This window comes from Lynx canadensis, chromosome B4, assembly GCF_007474595.2.
Source record: "Lynx canadensis isolate LIC74 chromosome B4, mLynCan4.pri.v2, whole genome shotgun sequence".
NCBI lineage: Eukaryota > Metazoa > Chordata > Mammalia > Carnivora > Felidae > Lynx > Lynx canadensis.
This window is the reverse complement of record NC_044309.1, coordinates 57,944,111-57,966,084: the sequence shown is the minus strand read 5'-3', so window position 1 is coordinate 57,966,084 and position 21,974 is coordinate 57,944,111. Positions and strand designations below refer to the sequence as shown.

Genomic DNA, 21,974 nt, shown 5'->3' with positions numbered 1-21,974 from the left:
GGAGAAATCATATCGCTGATAAATTTTTAAAGTTTAAATTTATTTTCAAGAAATAAATAACTTATATGAATGTGTTTATATGAATATTCAACAGAAGTGGTTAAAATGAATAAAAATTCAGTTTTCATTATATTTAAAGTGTCTTGATTTATATAACTTTATTTGCTGAGTATTTGTTCCTAGGACTCCCTCTAGTGTTTCTGAAAGCATCAGTAGGTTAGCAGCTTTTTTTTTTTTTTTTTTTTTTAAATTTTTTTTTTCAACGTGTTTATTTATTTTTGGGACAGAGAGAGACAGAGCATGAACGGGGGAGGGGCAGAGAGAGAGGGAGACACAGAATCGGAAACAGGCTCCAGGCTCTGAGCCATCAGCCCAGAGCCCGACGCGGGGCTCGAACTCACGCACCGCGAGATCGTGACCTGGCTGAAGTCGGACGCTTAACCGACTGCGCCACCCAGGCGCCCCAACAGCTTTTTAAAAAGAATTACTACTCACAGATTTTAAAGTACATAGAGGATCATACTTTTTTATTTTTTAATTTTGCTTTTATATTTAGCTTGTTTTTTAATGGGGTCATAACAGGAATTGATTTCTATAATTGTATAATTTCAGTATTGCAGGGTTAAAATCTACCACTTTGAGAGTGCCATTTTTCACTTTATGAATCATTAGGTTGAAAATTATTCTACTTGAAATCACTTTCAGCCATTATTTATTTATATACCTTGCTTTGATCAGGAATAGATTTACCAAAATGACTAAATGGAAATTTCTTTGAAGATACAGCATTTGGCTTTATATGGTAAACTTTTGAATATGTAATATATTAATTAAACAGAAAGTAAAACAATAATAAATAAAAGAGAATTTTCTCCAAATTGATAACTATACCACCGTTTAAGTGATTGAGCTCATTTCTCTACAAGTCAGAGGTATTACATGTTTCAAAGTATTGTGTCTTATCTTTGGGGTCAATTCAAATTTCTTTTTTATATGTTAAGTATATGAATTGAAACTAATGCCTTAATATATATTATTTTCAAAACTGTAAGTATATTTGAATACTGTTTATTTCTTGGGGATTATTTAAATCTAACGGATACAAGTAAGTATTGAACCCAGAGCTCAAATATTGTTGCTGTCAGTATTTATGAAAGTGGTACATAGTTGCATGTCTTATATCTAACATGTAGAAACTCAGAGATAATTAAGTGTAAATGCATTTTCACACACATAAAAACACATGCAGAAATGCACTGGGATTTGGTGACAGAAGTGTGTCAATATGAAAAAATAAGTAGCAAAGTAAGTTCTGGGAAAAAGGTACTTGTTCAGCTTATGTAAGATTCTGTACCACTGCTTTTCTTTGCCTTTTGTGAAAATCAGTGTTCCTATTTATAATGTTGATGAAATACTCATGAAGAAAACATTTAAGAATCCTAAAAGTCTTAAAAAAAAAAAAATCCTAAAAGTCTTTGTCTAAAGAGAAATGTAAAGTGTCCTTATTCTTTCTCAGTATTAATGTCTCCAGTAGTAGTATATCCTTTCTGTTATCTCTGTACCTCAATCTATCATATATATTCACATTTTAATATTTGTTATGTGTTTCAGGGTGTTGACGATGCCTTCTATACATTAGTTCGAGAAATTCGAAAACATAAAGAAAAGATGAGCAAAGATGGTAAAAAGAAGAAAAAGAAGTCAAAGACAAAGTGTATAATTATGTAAATACAATTTGTACTTTTTTCTTAAGGCATACTTAAGTAAAAGTGGTAATTTTTGTACATTACACTAAATTATTAGCATTTGTTTTAGCATTACCTAATTTTCTGCTCCATCCAAACTGTTAGCTTTTATCTTGAATGCTTATTTTAAATGACAGTGGAAACTTTTTTTCCTCTAAGTGCCAGTATTCCCTGAGTTTTGGTTTTTGAACTAGCAATGCCTGTGAAAAAGAAACTGAATACCTGAGATTTCTGTCTTGGGGTTTTTGGTGCATGCAGTTGATTACTTCCTATTTTTCTTACCAATTGTGAACTTTGGTGTGAAACAAATTAATGAAACTTTCGAATCATCCCTATTCTGTGTTTCATGTAGTCACATACATGGATTAATTACTAATTATAACTTCAGTTGAGATTTCATGATTCGTTTTACTGAAACATTGAGGGAACATGAATTTATGGGCTTCTTGTAGATTCATCTTGTAGGTATTAATGTCCTATAGTTTCAGTCACCCTTAATGAATGTAAAGTTACACTGTTCATAAAGGTTTCTCCATCTTTTCACTGCTGTTTGTCATAGTCACGCTCCCCAAAATATTATATTTTTTCTATAAAAAGGGAAAAAAAGGAAAAAAATACAAGGCAATGGAAAATATTAAAAGGCATTTACTTTCTGTATTAGATAAATTCCTATAATACTCTGAATAGCTTTTCCTGTTGAGGCAGACCCAGTATGTCATGAGGATTATAGCAACCATTTTGGGGCTATATTTACATGCTACTAAATTTTTGTAATAATTGAAAAAATTTTAACATGTATAAAAAATTCCCATAGGAATTAAATATAGTCTCCCTGTGTCAGATTGCTCTTTCTTAGCATAACTTTAAATCTTTTGTTGAACTTCAGTCTTAGAAAATAGTTTTAATTCTGGTAGTGACATTAAAGATTATTTGGGCCAGTTAGCTTTAGTAGATGTTAAAGAGACCAAGACTGCAAGGCCAGGCCTTGTGTGAACCTTTGAGCTTCATTAAGAGTTTCATGGTATGGACTGCATCCCTGTGGCCTCCCAGTGTGCTCATGCATTGGGTGGTCAGAAGTAGGGACTAGCAGAGTTTGGATAAGTTACATTCTCACTATGTGGTGGTCCTCTGACAGATCAGGAACATCACTTTTAAAAAAAACCAACAGAACTTTTTAAAAAACATTATTTTAAATGAGATTTTGGGGTTGGGGGTGGCAAGACTTTAATTTTTTTTAAACAATGAAGTGAAAAAGTTTCAAAATCTCTAGTATTGGCTAGTTCTCAACACTGGCTAAAGTAACATTTCATAAACACTTTACAAGTATGGTCCATATTTAAGAATATATAATGCTTAAAAAATAAACTAATAACATGATTCTTTCAATGCGTTTAAGATGTATTTTTAAGTATCTGAAGTAAGATGGTGTGTTGAGGTGAAAATATCACTGGGCTAGGAGGAAGGTGACTTAGATTCTAGTTACGTGTCTTTTACAATTCAATTTTGGGCAAATCACTTACTATCCATTTCTTCTATGTTAAAAGAAGTCATCTCAGAGGCTATATCTAGCATTACAGCTATGTGATTTACATTCAGTTTACATAAGGAATACCTATTTGTCAATCTCAGCACAATCTGTAACTTTTTACCTGTGTTATCTTCAGTGCCAGTCTTAGGCAAAGTTGTGCAAGAGGTGAAGTTTATTTTTGAGTATCTGCTCTCCAGTATCAGTATCAGTACTCCCCCACATTAGTGTCATCTTGCCTGCCTACCCTTCTACATGCCCCATGACTTGATGCTTTCCTTTTAATACTTTTGATTCCTCTAACCTCAAGATTTATTGCTGCTTTGGATATCTCTGTGAAGGCTTCCCATCAAGTCACACTAGTCAGGCCTAACATAATCTGACAGATACTATAGTGAGATGGACCTAATAGCTAATTTTTAGATGGTAGCTATATATCAATTTAACTTTGATCCTTTTGAACATCATCTCTTTGCAACCCGGTCCATTAGTGACTAAGTAGGAATTTTCATACCTGCTATGAATAGACAGAACCCTATCCAGTGGAAGAATTTGATAAAGGTAGTACTGAAAGATGTCCTTAGATAATCTAAAATTAGGACTAGCCCTGGTAACAGTGATACATTCCATTATTTTGATAAGCAAAATCTTACAATGAAAAATACCTTAAAATTTAATTCACAAGGCTTACTTTTTAGCAGAATTCATTTATTCAACAACTATTTGAGTGCCTACTAGATGCCAGGTATTGCACAAGGCACTGGGGATATTACAATATCCCCCAAAAAGGGACATGATCCCTATCCTTAAGTAGTGCTGATATTTTAGAGTGGTCTGTAATATCTTAGTGAGGCATTTGGCACATGACCCAGAGATAACATAATGCATATTTTAGTTTTGCAAAGAAGGGATATGGTCTCTAAGGTTTCTTCCAGTTCTAAAATAATTGTTTTGCTCTGATTCCAGTAAAGCTGTTTAATCAAGCTACTTTACATAAATCACTTTACTTCATTATTTTAAAGGAGTAAACTTGACTATATATTGTTTTTTATTTGGGATAATTATGTGATTCTCTTGGGACAACTTATAGTACATATTAAATCATATGTCAGATAATAACATTAAAATTCCCAAGTGTGTATTATTCTAGTTGGTCTCTTTGTATAATAATTAAAATAGACTTAAAATTAAATAATTGAATTTAAAAATAGTTTTATTTATCTGGGTATGAATAAACAGATGCTTGAGCTAATTCACAGAAAAAGAAATTTCTGTGTAAAAATCAGTCCAGTTTCTGAAATGCTGTGCTAAATTACAGGTTTATGGAACATTATCTAGATAGGGTGTTAAGACTTTATAGTACTTCCTCTTGTTTCTACACAAGAGAAAGAAATGGCCATATTTCAGGAATTGCAGTGCTTAACTGAGGGATTTTTAGGACTCTTGAATTTTTTGATGTAGCTGGGCAACTTTTTTTAGGCAGTGGTAATTATCCTTTATTATGTGAATTTTGAATGGTTTGACACAAGGTTTGTTTTTGTAGGGATTTTAAAAGGGGAGCCATAATTCTAGAAATAAATTTATGTAATTATTACGGCCTTAAAGATAAAAATCCTTGTTGAAGTTGAAAAAAGTTGCTAAATTACATAGTCTTAGACATTAACATGTTTGTGGAAGAACGTAGCAGAAGTATGTAGTATAATTTCAGTGAATATTTCCAATTAGGAATTCTAGGCTCTATTTTAACTGAGTCACACTGCATAGGAATTTAGAACCTAACTTCTAGGTTATCAAAATCTTTGCCACCATTGCACAATTTTGTCCTAATATATAGAAACTTTGCGAGGCATGTTCAGTTGCAGTTTGCACAAGTTCATCTCATTTGTATTCCGGTGATTTTTTTTTTTCTTCTAACCATTTTCTTCTAAACGATATATATACACATTCAGTTTTTCTGGTAGGCAATAAAAACTGTCCTTTCCATTGTCAAAAAATAATAATTTCTTGGTAACTCTGTATTAATGGTTTTTAAAAAAAATCAGTTACTTTAAAACTGAATTTATATTTAATAATTTCTGTTAGTATTGGGTAGCATGAAATCTGCATTGAGAAACTGAACAGCATACAACTGGTAGTTGTAAATTCCTTCAGAAAATGAAAATTATTTCTTCCTAAAGATACATTTACATGAGTTCTTGAAGAATAGTCATAACTAGGTTAGTAATTGTTTTCGTTTAATAGTTTTAAGTGCCTGTTTGGGATGATGATAGGCAATTTATATGAATTTAGGAAAAAACAAAGTTTTCACTTGCAGAAATGTCAATTACAGAGGGTCCCCCTCCCCATAGAGCTAAATGGGTTATGTAATGTTTTATCCAAAAGTTTCCAATTCCACTGTCTTGTGTTTTCATGTTGAAAATACTTTTGCATTTTTCCTTTGAGTGCCAATTTCTTACTAGTACTATTTCTTAATGTAACATGTTTACCTGGAATGTATTTTAACTATTTTTGTATAGTGTAAACTGAAACATGCACATTTTGTACATTGTGCTTTTTTTTTGTGGGACATATGCAGTGTGATCCAGTTGTTTTCCATCATTTGGTTGCGCTGACCTAGGAATGTTGGTCATATCAAACATTAAATTTAAAAATGACCACTCTTTTAATTAAAATTAACTTTTAAATGTTTATAGGAGTATGTGCTGTGAAGTGATCTGAAATTTGTAATATTTTTGTCATGAACTGTACTGCTCCTAATTATTGTAATGTAATAAAAATAGTTATGGTGACTACGACAGTGTGTACTTCGACTACGACAGTGTGTACTTCGACTACGACAGTGTGTACTTCTTGATGAAATTTGAAACATTTGCCCCACAGTTGATACAGAACAGTAATATTAGTGAATATTAGTGAATCTTTTGCAGCTTCAGTGTGTACTTCTTGATGGAATTTGAAACATTTGCCCCACAGTTGATACAGTACAGTAATATTAGCGAATATTAGTGAATCTTTTGCAGCTTATCAGTTAAGTATAGTCTTTATTTGTGAAAGGTGTTGTGAACATTATGTAAAGGTTTAAGTGTTTACTTAAAACCGTTCTAGATTTAGGTCCATTATCATGTTAATTCATTTAGAAGTAGATGCAAAACAGATCTACCTTTATGATGAAACAATAGAATAACATTATTTATTACTTTTTATCAGTAAAGGTACTTGATACACAACAGGTGACTTGTTTTAAGACCCAAAGAGAACCAGCAGCAAAATTAATAATGGAAGATATTAAATAGGTATGTATGTAGTGCCAATCACTGGCAGCCTACTTCAAGATCAGAAATAATCTTACTCCATACATATTATTTCTATAACTACACTTAAATCATTGCCAGGTGCTATTGTTTTGTATCGAACCTTGAATGTGTGCTGTCAAGTGCCAAATAGGGCCAAAAATAAGCTGGTATTCCTTCAAAAGTTAAGGGAATTAATGTATAAGAAATTATTTTGCTTAGTTAAATGTGCATTAAGTGGCATTTTCTTGTCAGTAAAATGGAGAAAGAGGCTAAGAATAATTGGCAAAAACTTACTAAGTTAAAATTATTTCAAGTGTACTATGTTTTCATTCAAAATTGGGTATTTATTAAATTTTAATTGGTAGTTGGCTATGTTGCTAATTTTGTGTAAAATTAAGCATAAAGTGTTATTGATGAAGCTCTGTGAATAGAAATTGAAACCTATTTTAGTTCAATAAGGCAGCACAGGTATTTTTTTTTTTACAAAACCTGTATATCTTGCCATTTTAAGACACAATTATTTTTTATCATATCTGGTATACATAGATAGCTGACACTGAATTTCAGTCAAATTATAGTAATCGTGATCAGTTAGTTTTGTTGGTATCTGAATAATAGCGTTGTTTCATCGCTCTGTATTTCCTAAGGAAGTATAAGGCTTCTAGCTCTTTCATTACAAATTCGCCCCGTCCAATAAGTTCTTTGATCTTCTCTGGGTCCTTCACATCTTTGTTTTTAAGGAAAACATTCTTCAGACGCCTTTTAAAATAGTCTGCTCCTTTTGGATAGTCTCGTCCAAGATACAGCAGCTTAAAAAAGAAAGATTATATATTTCTAAACAATCTGTATCTCAATAACATATGTATAAAAATGGCAACATAAGTACTTACATTTTTATAAAGGTTCAGTACTTCTCCTCTTAAAGAATTGGCCATTTTTGGGGCGCCTGGGTGGCGCAGTCGGTTAAGCGTCCGACTTCAGCCAGGTCACGATCTCGCGGTCCGGGAGTTCGAGCCCCGCGTCAGGCTCTGGGCTGATGGCTCAGAGCCTGGAGCCTGTTTCCGATTCTGTGTCTCCCTCTCTCTCTGCTCCTCCCCCGTTCATGCTCTGTCTCTCTCTGTCCCAAAAATAAATAAACGTTGAAAAAAAAAAAAAAAAAAGAATTGGCCATTTTCATTTATTATGAAAAGTATCTGCCTTTATACATAACATACCTAAAGAAAAATAAAAAGTTTTTTAAATAACTGCATTATAGTCTCTTTTAGAATCAAAAACAATTGTACATATTGGGAATATGGAAACTTTGTTTTTCATTCAATAAATGACTTTTTGAGCACTTTATGTTCCAGGCACTGACGTAGCCATGAAATGTCAGATAAGATATGTGTTCTCACAGAACTAACCTCTCTTGGGGGAGACATAATAAGAGAATTTTCTTACGAAGGAGAAAGGGTAATGAGAGGGAAAATGAATTGTCAAAGAGGGATATGTAGGTGTACCTCCATTTATACGAGTGAAATGAATGAGATTTGAATCCAAGCTGCATAACATTACACAAATTACTTAACCTTTCTGAGCCTCAGTTTCCTTCCTGTCAAAAGGAAGACTGTCTACAATGCTCTCAAGGCAAGGCCAGATTTGTTTGGAGGACACAGAAGAGGCCTGATCATATCTAGAAGGGTGCTATACTAAGAGAGGCCAAAGAGTAGAAGCTGAGTGTGGGAGTCAAGCAGGGTGGCTCAGTTAAGCATCTGATTTTGCCTCAGGTCATGATCTCATGGTTCCTGGGTTCGAGCCCTGCATCTGGCTCTCTGCTGTCAGCACAGAGCCTGCTTTGGATCCTCTGTCTCCATTTCTGTCTGCCCCCCCACCACTCATTCTCTCCCCGCCCCCCTCTCAAATAAAAACTTAAAAACGTGAACTTATTTTAACATATTTTGTTTATACCGAAGTATTATTTCAGTGTGCCATGTTAGCTACATTCAAGTGCTTATAGGTTATCAGTGGCTTAGTTGTAACCATATTGGACAGCACAGCCTTAGAGTATATTTCCTGTGAACAAGGACATTTCCCTACAGAACAGTACAACTATCAGAATCAGGAAACTAATGCTGCTACATTACTACTGAAATCCACACCCCCTCCACATTTTGGCATTCATTCCAAAGATGCTCTATTTTATAGCAAAAAGGTCCAAACATTACACACTGAATTTAGTTTTCATGTCTCTTTAGCCTTCAATCTGAAACCGATCCTCAGGGTTTCCTTGACTTCTATGAACTTCATACTTGCGAAGATCACAGGCCATTTATTTTGTAGAATAGCTGGAGACTACCACAGAAATGTTCAAAATGCTTAGAAATAACAGAGTAGCCTGAGAATGGGAGCAAGGGGCTGGAGAACAGGAGGGATCAAAAGGCAGGAGGAAATCCTCGGGGATGATGGAGATGTTAATTATGATTGTGGTGATGGTTTTATAGAAATGTCAAATTTATCAAACTATATTTACATTTAAAGAAGTATAACTTACTGTATGTTAATTATACCAGTAAAACTTTTTAAAAATTGGTGTAAATATGCTGGCAAAATGTTAGGAGTAGAGCTGGGAGATAGTGAGGTAGACATGGAAATAGAGATCTATCTAAACCACAAGACTGCTAATTAGGGTAGGTGGTTCAACTGGCCAGCAGTCAAGTTTCCTAAAACCTGGTATGCCTCTCTGGGGTGGGAGCCCTGGGTGTAAGCACTTAAATTTTTTTATTTTAATGTTTATTTATGTGTGAGAGACCGAGTGCGAGTGGGGGAAGGGAAGAGATGGGGGAGACACAGAATCTGAAACAGACTCCAGGCTCTGAACTGTCAGCACAGAGCCTGACGCAGGGCTTGAACTCACGAACTGAGAGATCATGACCTGAGCCAAAGTTGGATGCTTAACCGACTGAGCCACCCAAGTGCCCCCCAAAATTTAAGTTTTTAAAAAGTTTAAAGTAAGTATGGCAGCTAAATGAAAACCTTTTTATTTCTTGCTTAAGTTCATAAATCTGGTTCTCTGGATTCTCTTTCTTAAGGGGGAAAAAACCACACAGGAACAAACATTATTTCCATTTTAATACTTCTGTAATTCCCCTCTTCACTAGTTTTTGAGCTAATTCATACAGCAAACATACAATGCAGAACAATTCTTTAAGCTTTCTTGGAATTTTCTGTTTTTCTCCAAATTGCTTCCGAGCTTTCCTCCCAAGTCTGGTAATCCTTTTCTGTCCATTTTTATAAGTGAAAGGACAAAAAAAGCTTTTTAGAAGATTTGTATACATGGTTGCAACTGATAGACTCTGAGCTTCTCTTAGGATCCGAGTGGGCCATTGTTGGGGAACCTCTGAAGTCAAAGTGTTAGATCATTCCTCCTGGACTGGTCAGATTCCCCAGAGAAGAAACTTCCAATTTGCTGAGGATTTGCCTATCTAATCTTGAGAAGTGGAAGAAGGGGGACCTTGCACTCAGCAGTATAGACACCAAATTTACGTAATTTCTGTTTCCAGTGTGGTTCTCGTACTTAGTATACCTGAAGACACCCCAGTGTACAGAATAGTATTATTTGTCAGAAATCAATCTCCATGCTTCTGTAGGAGTAAGAGGTATGGTCCCTCCAGAGGTGTTTCTCAAAGAGCTTTCACTTAATCTCTTTGATCTACTTCATTCTTCATTTCCAATTCCATTGGCCCTGTTCCAGTGCCTTTTAAGAATTATGCAGTATAAATCGGGCTTTTCTGGTGTGTTGAGTCACATTCATTTATCTGGTTTGCAGCTTCCGAAATCTTACTGTTGTCATCTTCTCTCTCTCATTTTTCCAATTTATTTTTATATCCCTTCACTGAAGATTTAGTGGAGTTTTGGAAAGGAATGAAGTCAGATGGATGTATTTAATTTACTATATTAATACCTAATTTCAATTTTAAAACTTTTCTTTTTTATTTCTTTTTTCTTTTTTTTTTGCTGAGAGCCAATTTCCAGTATGGTTAATCTTACTGAAGAATGGCTCTTCAGAACCACGTGCTTTAAAAACGATTCTAAATCTACATAGACATAATTTCAAATTGCAAATTGTAGCCTGTTTAATTTTCTGGCTAGGAGCACAGCTTTATTTAACTCACAATTTGTCATTTGTAAAAACTTGTAGAGATCTGGCTTAAAGTGTCTTTTTAGTTTACAAATTATACATAATAAAGGATTTGCGCAGCAAAAAATGTAGCTGGTTTGATTAGGGTAAAATTGTCCCATTCTTTGATATGGTACCTTATAGGAATCATTATTATTTTGTGTTGACCTTTAAGTATTTGAGTAGCCATTGGGAGAAAGAGGTCTCCCTGGGTTCACAATTGGTGAAGCTGAAGTGCAGCAGGGACCGGGGACTGCTCCTTAACCCTGCATGAAGTCATGGAGGTTACTGCTCTTTGTAAAGAAGCAAACTCTTAGCGACTGAGAGAAGTCCCCTACCATTCTGAGAATGCATGTGGTGGGCAAGGAGAAGAAGGTACAATCCTCATTGATAGCTTTTTGCTAATAACTGTGGACTGAGGAGTTCAGATTTAACCAACTCCATTCCTGGGTTATCTAAGAATTGTCATTTTACTGGTTGCCAAAAGCTGTTGTTAATTACTTTTCCTCATGAAGTTCAGATGCCAATAAAAGCTGAAGGAAAACTGGCAAAGAAAGGCAGTGCAATATTATTATTTATTGGGTTCTGTTAGATTTGACTCAAACAGCTGACACACATGTCCCTAAACTAAGCCTAAAAAGCTTCACACAAAAAACCAGTGCCAGCACCAAAGGATATGTTATCACAGAGGTAGGTGGCAAGAGATTTTTGCCCCCTAAGGCTGGTATTTGGCTTGGTTGAGCCCTACCCAGAAGCCAGAGTATAGAAGTGAGCTGAAAAGAGCTATTTATGTATATGTTCAGAATGGGTGGATATTATTATAACTGTCTGTAGGCAAAGAAGAGGGAACAGGAAATCGCCCTTACACTTAGGCAACTTGCAAGAGAAGTACGAGAGAAGAACCAAACTCACTGGTACAATCTTTTATAGCACAGTGACCCCTAGAACACAGTCTAGTGTGTTCTCACACATCCATAGCAATTCCTCGTCCCTGGGAGGGAGGTGGCCTAGAGTGTAGGGCTTGAGCAAGTCCTCTCCCTTGGAGGCCTACCATTTTAAGGTAATTTGGGAAGAACGTTAACACCTCCTTAGGCCCATCAATCCTAACTGAATTGACTGAGGTTTTATAAACAGTAGTCTGAAACACTAAAAAGCTTACTTTCATATTAAATGGCTTCAGAACTCTGTATGAGGTCGATATTAAGATGTTTTGTATTTTGCTACCAGGGCTTGGAGATGGAAATGTCATAATTTACAATCGGATTTCTGTTACAATGGGGATAATAAGACCTCAACCCATAAGACTAGCTCAGTAATACTTATTTACTAATACATTTCATCAATGAAGTTGGAAAAGAGAGAGCATTATAAAATTACAATTCAGAGATAAGAAATGGTGCCAACGATTTTAAAGTATTTCACATTTTGTCATGCTAAAACAGGGCCCTGAGATCAGAGAATTGGGTGAGGATTTGGAGGGAGCTTAATATCTTAATCACTTAATGTCTTCTAGTTTCCCCGTGGGTCTAAGTTGGTAGTGTTTCTTCTTGCGGGGAGGAGACTGAAATTCTGAAGGTTGTGCTACTGGCTAGTACAAACAGCCGGTGACCTTGGGCCAGTAACTTAATGAGTCTTCCTGGGCCTCAGCGACCTTCAACCATAAGACTTTACCCAGGATTTGCTTCAAATAATTTCCACTTCGTCGTTAGAGATGCTCTTAGGAAAATCGGCATATACATAACTCGCACAGAGAGTAAACTGAACCATGTGCAGAGAGAGGAATCCGAAAGTCATTAATTTTAAAATGACCAACCCTCTCGAAACTAATTTGTTTAGTCCTTCTCTAAATTGCCAGTTGAGCCCTGCCACTCGTTCGGGCCTAAGCTGTGGTGGCCCAGGCAGCCCACCCGGGTGTCAATCACGTGACCCAGTGGCGTAGCCAACGGCTCCCTTCCTTTTCGAAACCCTTACGGAAAGAAGTGCCCCAAAACACTCCTGGGAAATTGTGAGGAAGAGAAACTGTCAACGTCGGAAGACGTTCAGAAACCCTTTGCCACACCCGGTAGTCCCTGCCCCAGAGCATACTTCACGGCCTCCAGGCCCCAAGATCTGGAAAACAATAAAACGCCCCGGCGGCTGCACTCACGCACTTTCCGGCATTCCACAGCCATAAAGGCCTCCGACCACTTCGACTCCAGGGTCGGTCAGCCTCGAACAGGGCGGTGTTGATGTGGGGCAGCCAGTCAGAGAAGGGGGCGGGGCGCCGTCCGGAAGAACCCCAGCGCGATTGCGCTGACACTTCCGCGAGGATTTGCGCTCTTTCCCTAGGGCGCAAGTGGGCGGGGCTTGTCGTCCTAACTACCCGGGAGCGTTTGTCCACGCAACTCTAATCTCAGATTTGGCCCAGTACCGGGTTTACGCTTGCTGCAGCATGGTGAGCGGGAAAAGTGGTGGAGGGGCGAGCAGTGATTCACCATGTTACAATGATATAATAAGAGCATGTCATATTTTAGAGGGGAGCCGGTCGGTTTAAGAAAGCACCCATATCCCTGTGGGGAGTCTGCCTTCTGATCTATGGCCTTCCCGTCCGGAAGATGGACAGATGGGAATCCCAAACCGGTTTCGGCAGACGGGGGATGGCCATTGCGGTCAGATGGTGTCCTAATCTGGCATTGTTGCTAGGTTTAAGAATTGGTCTGAACCTGGTAATTTCCAATAATGATAGACGTTTCCATTAAATTGCTTTTTTTTTATTGGCAGCTTGGCAAAAGTATGTTTTTGTGCCTCCTCAGTGGTTAATTAAAAACTGTTACAAGTTATTCTGCTTTGAAAAATTATTTTTTATGGTCTGTTGTGGAAATATGAATTGTTTTGTAATTCAAGTTACTCAGCTTGCCTTGCCTTTATTAAGTATAATAAAGCTTCTTGCTTTATTTTAATGCACTTCTCAGCTGTCATGACTTTTCCAAGGACACAGACCAACCCTGTAGCTATGAGAGTATCTTTTCCCCCATTTTCTTAAATGGGACTTCCATCTTCTATGGTTAAAACCAAAGGAAGTAAAAAATGTAATTAGTTAATTATTTAATTCATTAATTAGGGAGAAATACAAATTAAATTCTGTGTGTTGGACACTAGGCTAGAAGTCAAGGATCTAAAAGTGAATATTGCAACCCCTCCCTGCTCTGGGAGACAGGCTAAACTAATAATAATACAGTTTTTTAACCGTAACAATTGAAATGTCTACAATGGAGTAAGATTAATTGGAAATAATGAAGTTGGGGTGAGGAAGGACACAGAAAGAGAAGAACAATGCTTTTCAAAGTGTGTTTTAAAGTATGAATGTGAGTTTCCAGAATTGATGGAAAAAAATAAGGTGTGGAGAACATTCATGTCTGGAAGACAAGGAAGTAAATGGACTTTAAACTGACTTAAAAGTGTTGGTAAATTGAGGGAAGAATAAGCCCTTAATTTATTTTCCAATGGAGCATAAATTTCATCTTATCCCTCTAGCAATGTTTCTCAAAATGTCCCTGGAACATTTGCTTTTACCACATCTGGAAAACTTGTTAAGATACAGAGTCCAGGAATAGACTGGACTCCAAGTCTACTGTATTAGTTTCCTAGTGCTGCCAGGTAACAAAGTAAAACAAACTAAGTGGCTTAAACAATAGAATCTTACTGTTTCACAATTCTGGAGGCTGATAAATCTAAGATCAAGGTGTTTCCAGGGCTCTGCTCCCTCTGCAGGTGCTGGAAAGGAATCTGTTCAGACCTCTTTCCGAGCTCTGATAGTTCCTTGGCAACATATCCCCATTCTTTATATGGTGTGCTTTCTGTGTGCATGTCTGTATCCAAATCTCTCCTTTTTATAAGGACACCAGTCATACTGGATTAAAGGCCATTCTGTTCCATTATGATCTTACCTTAGTTTAACTAATTATATCAACAACAACCCTACTTCCAAATAAACTAAAATTTGGAGGTACTGGGAGATAGGACTTCAACATATGAATTTTGTGGGGATGCAGTTCAGTCCTTAATATCTACTGAATCATAATGCGGAAGGGAAAGTGAGTGTGTACACTTTTACTGAAGGAATATGCATTTTTTAAACAAGCATCCAGGTGACTTGTATGCCCTCTGAACTTTGAGAACTACAGTTGACCCCTGAATAACAATGGTCCACTTTGAATTGCGGGAATCCACTTATAGGCAGATTTTTTTTCTGATAAATACAGCACTGTTAATGTAACTTTTCTTATGATTTCCTTAATATTTCTTTTCTCTAGCTTATTTTGTTGTAAGAATACAGTATGTATAAATATAATACACAAAATATGTGTTAACTGACTATATGTTATCAGTAAGTCTTCTAGTCAACAATAGGCTATTAGTAGTTAAGTTTTGGGGGAGTCATAAGTTACATGTGGATTTTTGACGACATAGAGGTCAGCACCCCTAACCCGTGTGTTGTTCAAGGGTCAACTGTACTATACTACATAATTGTCATAGACTATGAGTCTGGAGTTCTCTCTTGTCCAGCAAGAGAGCGGACACAGAATTGAATATGAGAAAGGCTAATGTCCAGGGGAAGACAAGAGCCCTGAACAGGGGTTTGTCTCCGTATTTATTGAGCGCACAAGATTTTACACGTGTGGTGAACGTGAAGAAAACAATCAGATAATAATCATTAACTTGTGTGATTAAGAAGCAAAGGGTCTGGGGTGCAGGGGGCAAGTGGAGTGTGTGATCAAAGCACAATAGTGTATTGGTGTCAGATGGAAAGTAATTTCCTGCAGGTGATATAACAAGTTACTCGTGATCCATTATGATATCTCACTAGCTAACCTTGGCACTTTTGCCCCATGGTGGTGGCTTTCCTCCCTAAGCTTTTTTCTAACCCATTTATGTAAGTAGAACCTATTTCCCCACACATAATGCTCTTTTTATGATTTGTAGGAGGGGTTAGGATAAGTACTAATTCCAACCCTGCTTCATATTAAAAGCACTAGTAAGAGATGATAATTTGCCCATTTTAAAATATGGCTACTTGAGAACAGGAGCAATACTGTTTGCATATTTTGCTGTATAGTAGTTATTTCAAGATGAAAGTGTGTTAACTATGAATTGATAGTAAGTATAATAGATATAGAACCCAACTGTAAAAATTATATGAGAGCAAAAGCTCTACTATTCTTCTTTATATCCTCTGGTGTCCCAGAGCACCTTGTGTGCAAATCAAATCTTAAATATCTGCTGAATGAATTAATGAAATATGTGTACTTTTCAAGAAGATAAAATCTGCTTCATGTGAGTTTCAACATTTATGTTTAATACAGTGATAATCTTACAGCTTGAACCAATAATTTCTCCTGTATAAGTCTTCAGATGTGGAAAGTGTATAATCTTTTAGTCACATGATCTCCTACCGATTCCTTATCAGAAACTTAATGGACACATGAGCCTAATCAGGAAATTACAAGTAGTGTTATTGAATCACTTGTAATGATAATGCCAGTGGTAAATATTTATTGAAATACTGTGCTTTCCAAAATAATTTCCAAAGAATAGATCTGCATTAAGACACATTGCTGAACAGAATCATTTTATCATAGATTTGCTTGCTTTAAATAACTGATTTTTTTTCTATAAACTTAGCAATCTAATCACAGAAAGATTATTTATGAAATCATTTCCACACTTTCAAATTTGACATCAGTACCAGTACTTAATCATTATTGTTCTTTGGAACCATTTAAACTAGCACTTTCTGACTGCTACTCTGTATAGGTTTAGGTCCCATCATTCTGCATAGATCATGGAGTGATTGTCATAAGAAAGAATGTAAGATTTAAAGAGTATAATTTTAAAAAGATGCTTCAGTGGATGAACTACTTTAGTTTTTCCTAGACCTGCTTGTAGTTTTGTCTAAATTCTTTTTAAAAAGACTTCATTTGGAGATAATTTTAGATTTACATTAAAGTTGCAAAGATGGTACAGAGAGTTTCCTTATGCTTTTTATCTGGCTTCTCCTAATTTTCGCATTTTACATAATCTTGGTACTTTTGTTAAAAATATCTGAGTCTTTAAAAAATTTATCAATCCTTTTGTTTTTCCGACTTTCAGGGTCCGAAAGCAAAAAAGGTAGGTAGAAATTATTTTCTCAAAATAGATAGTCTTGTAAACACTGATGTTGTATGAACAGACATTTTAAACGTTTTCTAGTTAGTTTTATTATGGTTTATAGGGTTTACTAAGCTTACTTTGTAGATATTAATGCTATTTAAATCATGGATAATCCTTTACAAAACAGGACGTATTTCACATTTGATATAAAAAGATATTCCTAGTTTCACAAAGACTTAAAAATAGTCTTTAGTTTTTACATGTACCTAGATTTGGGGCTTTTTATTAGTTGTGCTCTAGAAAATGTTAGATTCGGAACCCCTTTTCTTTCTTCCAGATAAACACAAAAATTTAGTTACAAAACTTTAAAAGTGAACCCTGAGGTAATAGGTCTTTAAGGGAATTGTATAGTAATGCATACTTGATTTTCTTTTGTACTTTGTAGAAATTTAATTTAATTTAATTTAATTTAATTCAAGAAATTGAATTTAATTAGGGATGCCTAGGATGCCTTTTTCTTTTTTCATTGAGTAGATTTTAACTTTATTTTTATTTTTATTTTTATTTTGAGAGAGACAGAGACAGTGTGAGTGGGGGAGGGGCACAGAGGGAGGGAGAGAGAGAATCCCAAGCAGGCTCTGTGCTGTCAGCCCAGAGCCCCATGTGGGGTGAGCTGTTCAAGGTCAGGAGCATGTCATTTATTTTTATGTTCATAGCGTTTAGCTCAGTGCCTGGCAGATAGTAGACATTGAATCAATATTTGTCTAATGAATATGTGAAACCCCATGTACCCTGCCACCATTTAAAAACACCTCAGGCTTTGACTATTTTTTTTTTTAATTTTTTTTTTCAACGTTTATTTATTTTTGGGACAGAGAGAGACAGAGCATGAACGGGGGAGGGGCAGAGAGAGAGGGAGACACAGAATCGGAAACAGGCTCCAGGCTCTGAGCCATCAGCCCAGAGCCCGACGCGGGGCTCGAACTCACGGACCGCGAGATCGTGACCTGGCTGAAGTCGGACGCTTAACCGACTGCGCCACCCAGGCGCCCCAGGCTTTGACTATTTAAAGGCAATGCTTATCTAAATGTATGTATTCAATATTTACACTATTAAACATTGCTTCAAGACATACTGTTGAGTGCCTCTGTGTTTACTTCTCTCAGTCCCTTGGACTCACTACCAACCTGGTATTGTTTTAAGGGCTATGGATATAACTGAACAAAATTTATGAAGGCTCAGGACACATTCTCATGGAAATATTCTGGAGGACTACAATTATTTGTATGTGGGTCTATAATAGTTTATTGGTTTGTGTGGATTTTCATTTTTGGCTTTAGATTGTGAAATTTTAGAGGCATTGTTTTCAATGTGAAAACTCATTGTTCCAAATGATTTGGTGCTTAATTGTGTATGCATGGATGCTACATAAATACTTCTATATTCTTTTATTCAGAGTGTTGTATCCCTTAGAGAATCGTGATAGTAAGCCTGTGAAATTTGAGACCAAACAAACGTAAGGAGTAAATCTCTCCCTTTTTATTTATTCCATTCTTAAAGATTGTGGTTGGGGATGAATTGAGTCTGTAAGTATAATTAAGAAAACATTGAAAGATATATTTTATTCTCTCTGATTTGTCACAGATTTTTTAAGGGAAAAGTAATATCTGCACATGGTACAAAATTAAAATAGCATAAAAACCAGAAAATTTCCTCTTACTCAAGACTAGAAAAACTATTGCATGTCATTTCATTAAATTGTCTTAGCATTGAGAAGTACACACACATCCTTTTCTCCCCACAGATGGGAGTATCCTGCAGCTTCTCTTTATCACTTAATGAGACTGTATTTAATATATTCTAGGATACTCATCTTTTTACACTTTACTAAAATTGAGATGTATCTATATCATCTTACAGTCATCGTAGTCTTGGATTGACATCCATTTCTTCCAGAGAGGATGTTTGCTTCTGTCAGTCACATGGGCTTACTCACAACCTGATACTACTTTAAATTCTCTGCTTGTGAGTTTTTGGACCACACTAATGGTATGAGTCAGACAGCAAATTCACATGAACTGGCTTGTGGCCTAAATTTTCAGGGATTTTTTTTTTCTCTTTCTATTCATTTTCAGGATTGAGATCTGTAAGTTTTCTTGCTGTATCTTTCTGTGTTGTGAGTTCATTTCTCTTTACTCATATCCGGCTTTATACAGGCATCTCCTGTTAGACTTCCATCTTGGGCATTCCCTTTTTTGGTAGTAATTTAAAGGTACATTACATCTAATGGCATCATAGTTTGGATAGAATAAGTATGTCTTTGGAAACTTTTTCTTTCAGCACATTGAGATAATGCCACTTCTTCTCACAGCTGCATCATGTTTCATTGAAAGTATGTACTCTGATTTTTATGTTGTTTATTTGTTATTTGTTTGTTGTTTATGTTATTTTTTGCTACCACAAACAAGGTAGGAATGAAGATCTTGTATTTAAGGCCTTGCAGAAATATGGAAGAATACTTATTTCATTGATTTAGCAGTGTTGTAGACATTAAGAGAACAGGAGCAAGAGAGAGTCCCTGATCTCATGAAGCTTACATTCTTTTTTTATGCAGCTTTATTGAGATATGATTGACATATAACATTGTGTAAGTTTAAGGCATACAACATAACGATTTGATATACTTATATATTATGAAATTATTACCAAACTAAGGTTAATTACACATCCATCACCTCATGTAATTACCAGCGTGTGTGTGTGTGTGTGTCATGAAAACATTTAAGACCGACTGTCTTAATTTGTCTCAGATACACAATACAGTATTGTTAACTATAGTCAGCATGCTATACAGTAGATCTCCAGAATTTATTCATCTTATAACTAGAAATTTATACTCTTTGACAGATATTTGCCCATTTCCCCCATGGCCTAGCCCCTGGAAGTCACCAATTTATTCTATTTCTACAGAATACATAGCTTTCTATAGAATATATAGCTTTTTTAGATTCCACATGCAAGGGAGATCATGTGGTGATTATCTCTGACTTCCTTCACTTAGCATAATGCCCTCATTTCTCTATGTTGTCACAAATAGCAAAATTTTCTCCTTTTTTATGGCTGAATAATATTCCATTTACATATATTTATCCATTCATCTGTGGATGGATACTTAGCTTGTTTCCATGTCTTGCCATGCACATGGGGTGCAGATATCTTTTTAGATAGTAGTTTCATTTTCCGAAGTTTACATTCTGTCTGGGGAGGAGAATTGAAGAAATAATATAATATTGGGGCACTTGGGTGGCTCAGTGGGTTAAGTGTCTGACTTCTGCTCAGGTCATGATCTCATGGTTCATGAATTTGCGTCCCGTGTTGGGCTCTGTGCTGACGTCTCAGAGCCTGGAGCCTGCTTCGGGTTCTGTGTCTCCCCCTCTCTCTGCCCTTCCCTCAACTCCCTCTCTGTCTTTCTCTCTCTCTCTCAAAAATAAACATTTCAAAAAAAAGAAGGAAAAAAATAATATAGTATCAGATAGCATTGAAAATACAGAAAACAAAGAAAGGGGTCAGTGAGAAATGTGGGGTAGGGGATAATGGTGATGCTATTTCATACAGGATGTTAAGGAAATTAAGTAGAGACCTAGAAGAAGCAAGGGAGTTGCTTAATTAGTAATAGTTATCTAGGGGATAAGCATTCTAGAAAGAAGAGACACATATTGCAAAAATAGCCAAGTAGACCATAGTGAAATGTTTGGGTTTTATTCTGAGAATGGTGGATAGCCTGGGAAAGTTGTAGGCAGAAGAGTGACATGGTCTGATTTACATTTTTAAAAGGTGAGAGGAAAATTCACTGTAGGGAGGCAAGAGTAGAAGCAGGAGGACCAGTTATGAAGCTATTGCAGCAGTCTAGAAGTTTTTCACTGAAATTAACCTACTTATACACGTAAAAAGTACTCTCAGAGATACACAAAGGTTTTCTAAGGATGCTAGGACACAGATAGTTTTATGGAAATCAATTTCCAGATCATCAACTTCCATATTTCCCCTTTCCTGGGGAAAAAAAAAAATCTGTCTTGAAGTCCTGACTTTTCACAATTACCCTTTTGCTTTACAAAACAAAACATATCCAAATCTTAGCGGTTCACTGTGCCAGGGCCTGGACTATGAAACTAAGGGACAAATCAGATATGGATGTTGGTAAAACTCTCTCTAATCAAGTTACCAAGGGACATTTTGTCTTTTGTGGCAAAATGTGGCATCAGAGGTATTGAGATATTCTGGATTTCTTATACATTGTTATCTTGAATTGTGGAACTGATAATAATTTTTAGTGACAATACCCATGAGATTATTGTGATATGATGATGCTAAAAACCCTCTCACAATGTAATTTATTTACTTATTTATTTATTTTTAACGTTTTATTTTATTTTTTGAGAGACAGAGTGAGGGCAGGGGAGGGGCAGAAAGAGAGGGAGACACAGAATCCAAAGCAGGCTCCAGGCTTGGAGCTGTCAGCACAGAGCCTGATAACGGGGCTTGAACCCACAGATGTGAGATCATGACCTGAGCCGAAGTTGGATGCCCAACCAACTGAGCCACATAGGTGCCCCTGTAATTTATGGATAAAACATCCAGACTCCAAAAATAATAATAATTTTTTTAATGAAGAGAAATTAAAGGTATCAACAAAAATGTAAATAAGCTTAATATTTTTACATAGACCCTAAAGATGCTTGTGAAACTTTACATAAATTAGAATTATCTGTTGCAAAAACTAGGAAAATTGTACAAGACTACAGAAAAGGTACACTGTTAAAAGATCTATCACTGCATTTATATTTTTTTTTTCAGAAACCACTGTACTTCATAGAATACATGAAGTAGCAGAAGACATTAATTAGATAGTAGGGGAGAATTGCAATGCAGATTGATGAATGCATAGATGATTCCAGTTGTTCCCAGCTAATAATTACGACTGTTCTTCCAGTAAAGAAAATAGCATTAATAATGAAATTTTGATATTTGAATTCTTTTTAGTAACACAACTTTAGTAGTACAACAATAAAAAAAAAGATATTTCACAGGACTTAGAATAGTTTTATTTGAATTTATTTTATTTTAAT

At 35.9% G+C, this 21,974-nt stretch overlaps 3 protein-coding genes across 11 annotated transcripts in view; 2 read left to right on the top strand and 1 right to left on the bottom strand.

Annotated features, from left to right (window-relative positions):
• The window catches only part of KRAS (KRAS proto-oncogene, GTPase), a 40,155-nt gene extending 34,093 nt beyond the window's left edge, over positions 1-6,062 (top strand). For 2 of the 4 annotated variants that reach the window (XM_030321959.1, XM_030321961.1), the window contains one exon: positions 1,612-6,062. In XM_030321959.1, the coding sequence (XP_030177819.1) occupies positions 1,612-1,728 (117 nt within the window). In that variant the 3' untranslated portion in view covers positions 1,729-6,062. The remainder of the gene's footprint in view (positions 1-1,611) is intronic. The other 2 variants (XM_030321960.1, XM_030321958.1) reach the window with 1 other exon arrangement.
• Positions 6,063-6,294: 232 nt separating this feature from the next.
• On the bottom strand, positions 6,295-12,955 carry ETFRF1 (electron transfer flavoprotein regulatory factor 1). Of its 3 annotated transcripts, none has more exons than XM_030321962.1 (4): positions 12,870-12,955; positions 7,735-7,777; positions 7,454-7,498; positions 6,295-7,372 (listed from the first exon to the last, which is right to left on the bottom strand). In XM_030321962.1, exons 2-4 carry the CDS (start codon positions 7,738-7,740, stop codon positions 7,151-7,153), a joined length of 273 nt encoding a protein of 90 aa, XP_030177822.1. In that variant the 5' UTR covers positions 7,741-7,777; positions 12,870-12,955; the 3' UTR covers positions 6,295-7,150. The 3 variants fall into 3 exon arrangements, with proteins under 3 accessions (XP_030177822.1, XP_030177823.1, XP_030177824.1); XM_030321963.1 differs by having other exon boundaries at positions 12,866-12,949; XM_030321964.1 differs by having other exon boundaries at positions 12,805-12,889.
• Positions 12,956-12,966: 11 nt separating this feature from the next.
• Positions 12,967-21,974, top strand: part of CFAP94 (cilia and flagella associated protein 94) — a 72,551-nt gene continuing 63,543 nt past the window's right edge. For all 4 annotated transcript variants that reach the window (XM_030321951.1, XM_030321952.1, XM_030321950.1 and 1 more), the window contains exons 1-2: positions 12,967-13,153; positions 16,849-16,866. In XM_030321951.1, coding sequence (XP_030177811.1) covers positions 13,151-13,153; positions 16,849-16,866 — 21 coding nt within the window. In that variant the 5' untranslated portion in view covers positions 12,967-13,150. The remainder of the gene's footprint in view (positions 13,154-16,848; positions 16,867-21,974) is intronic.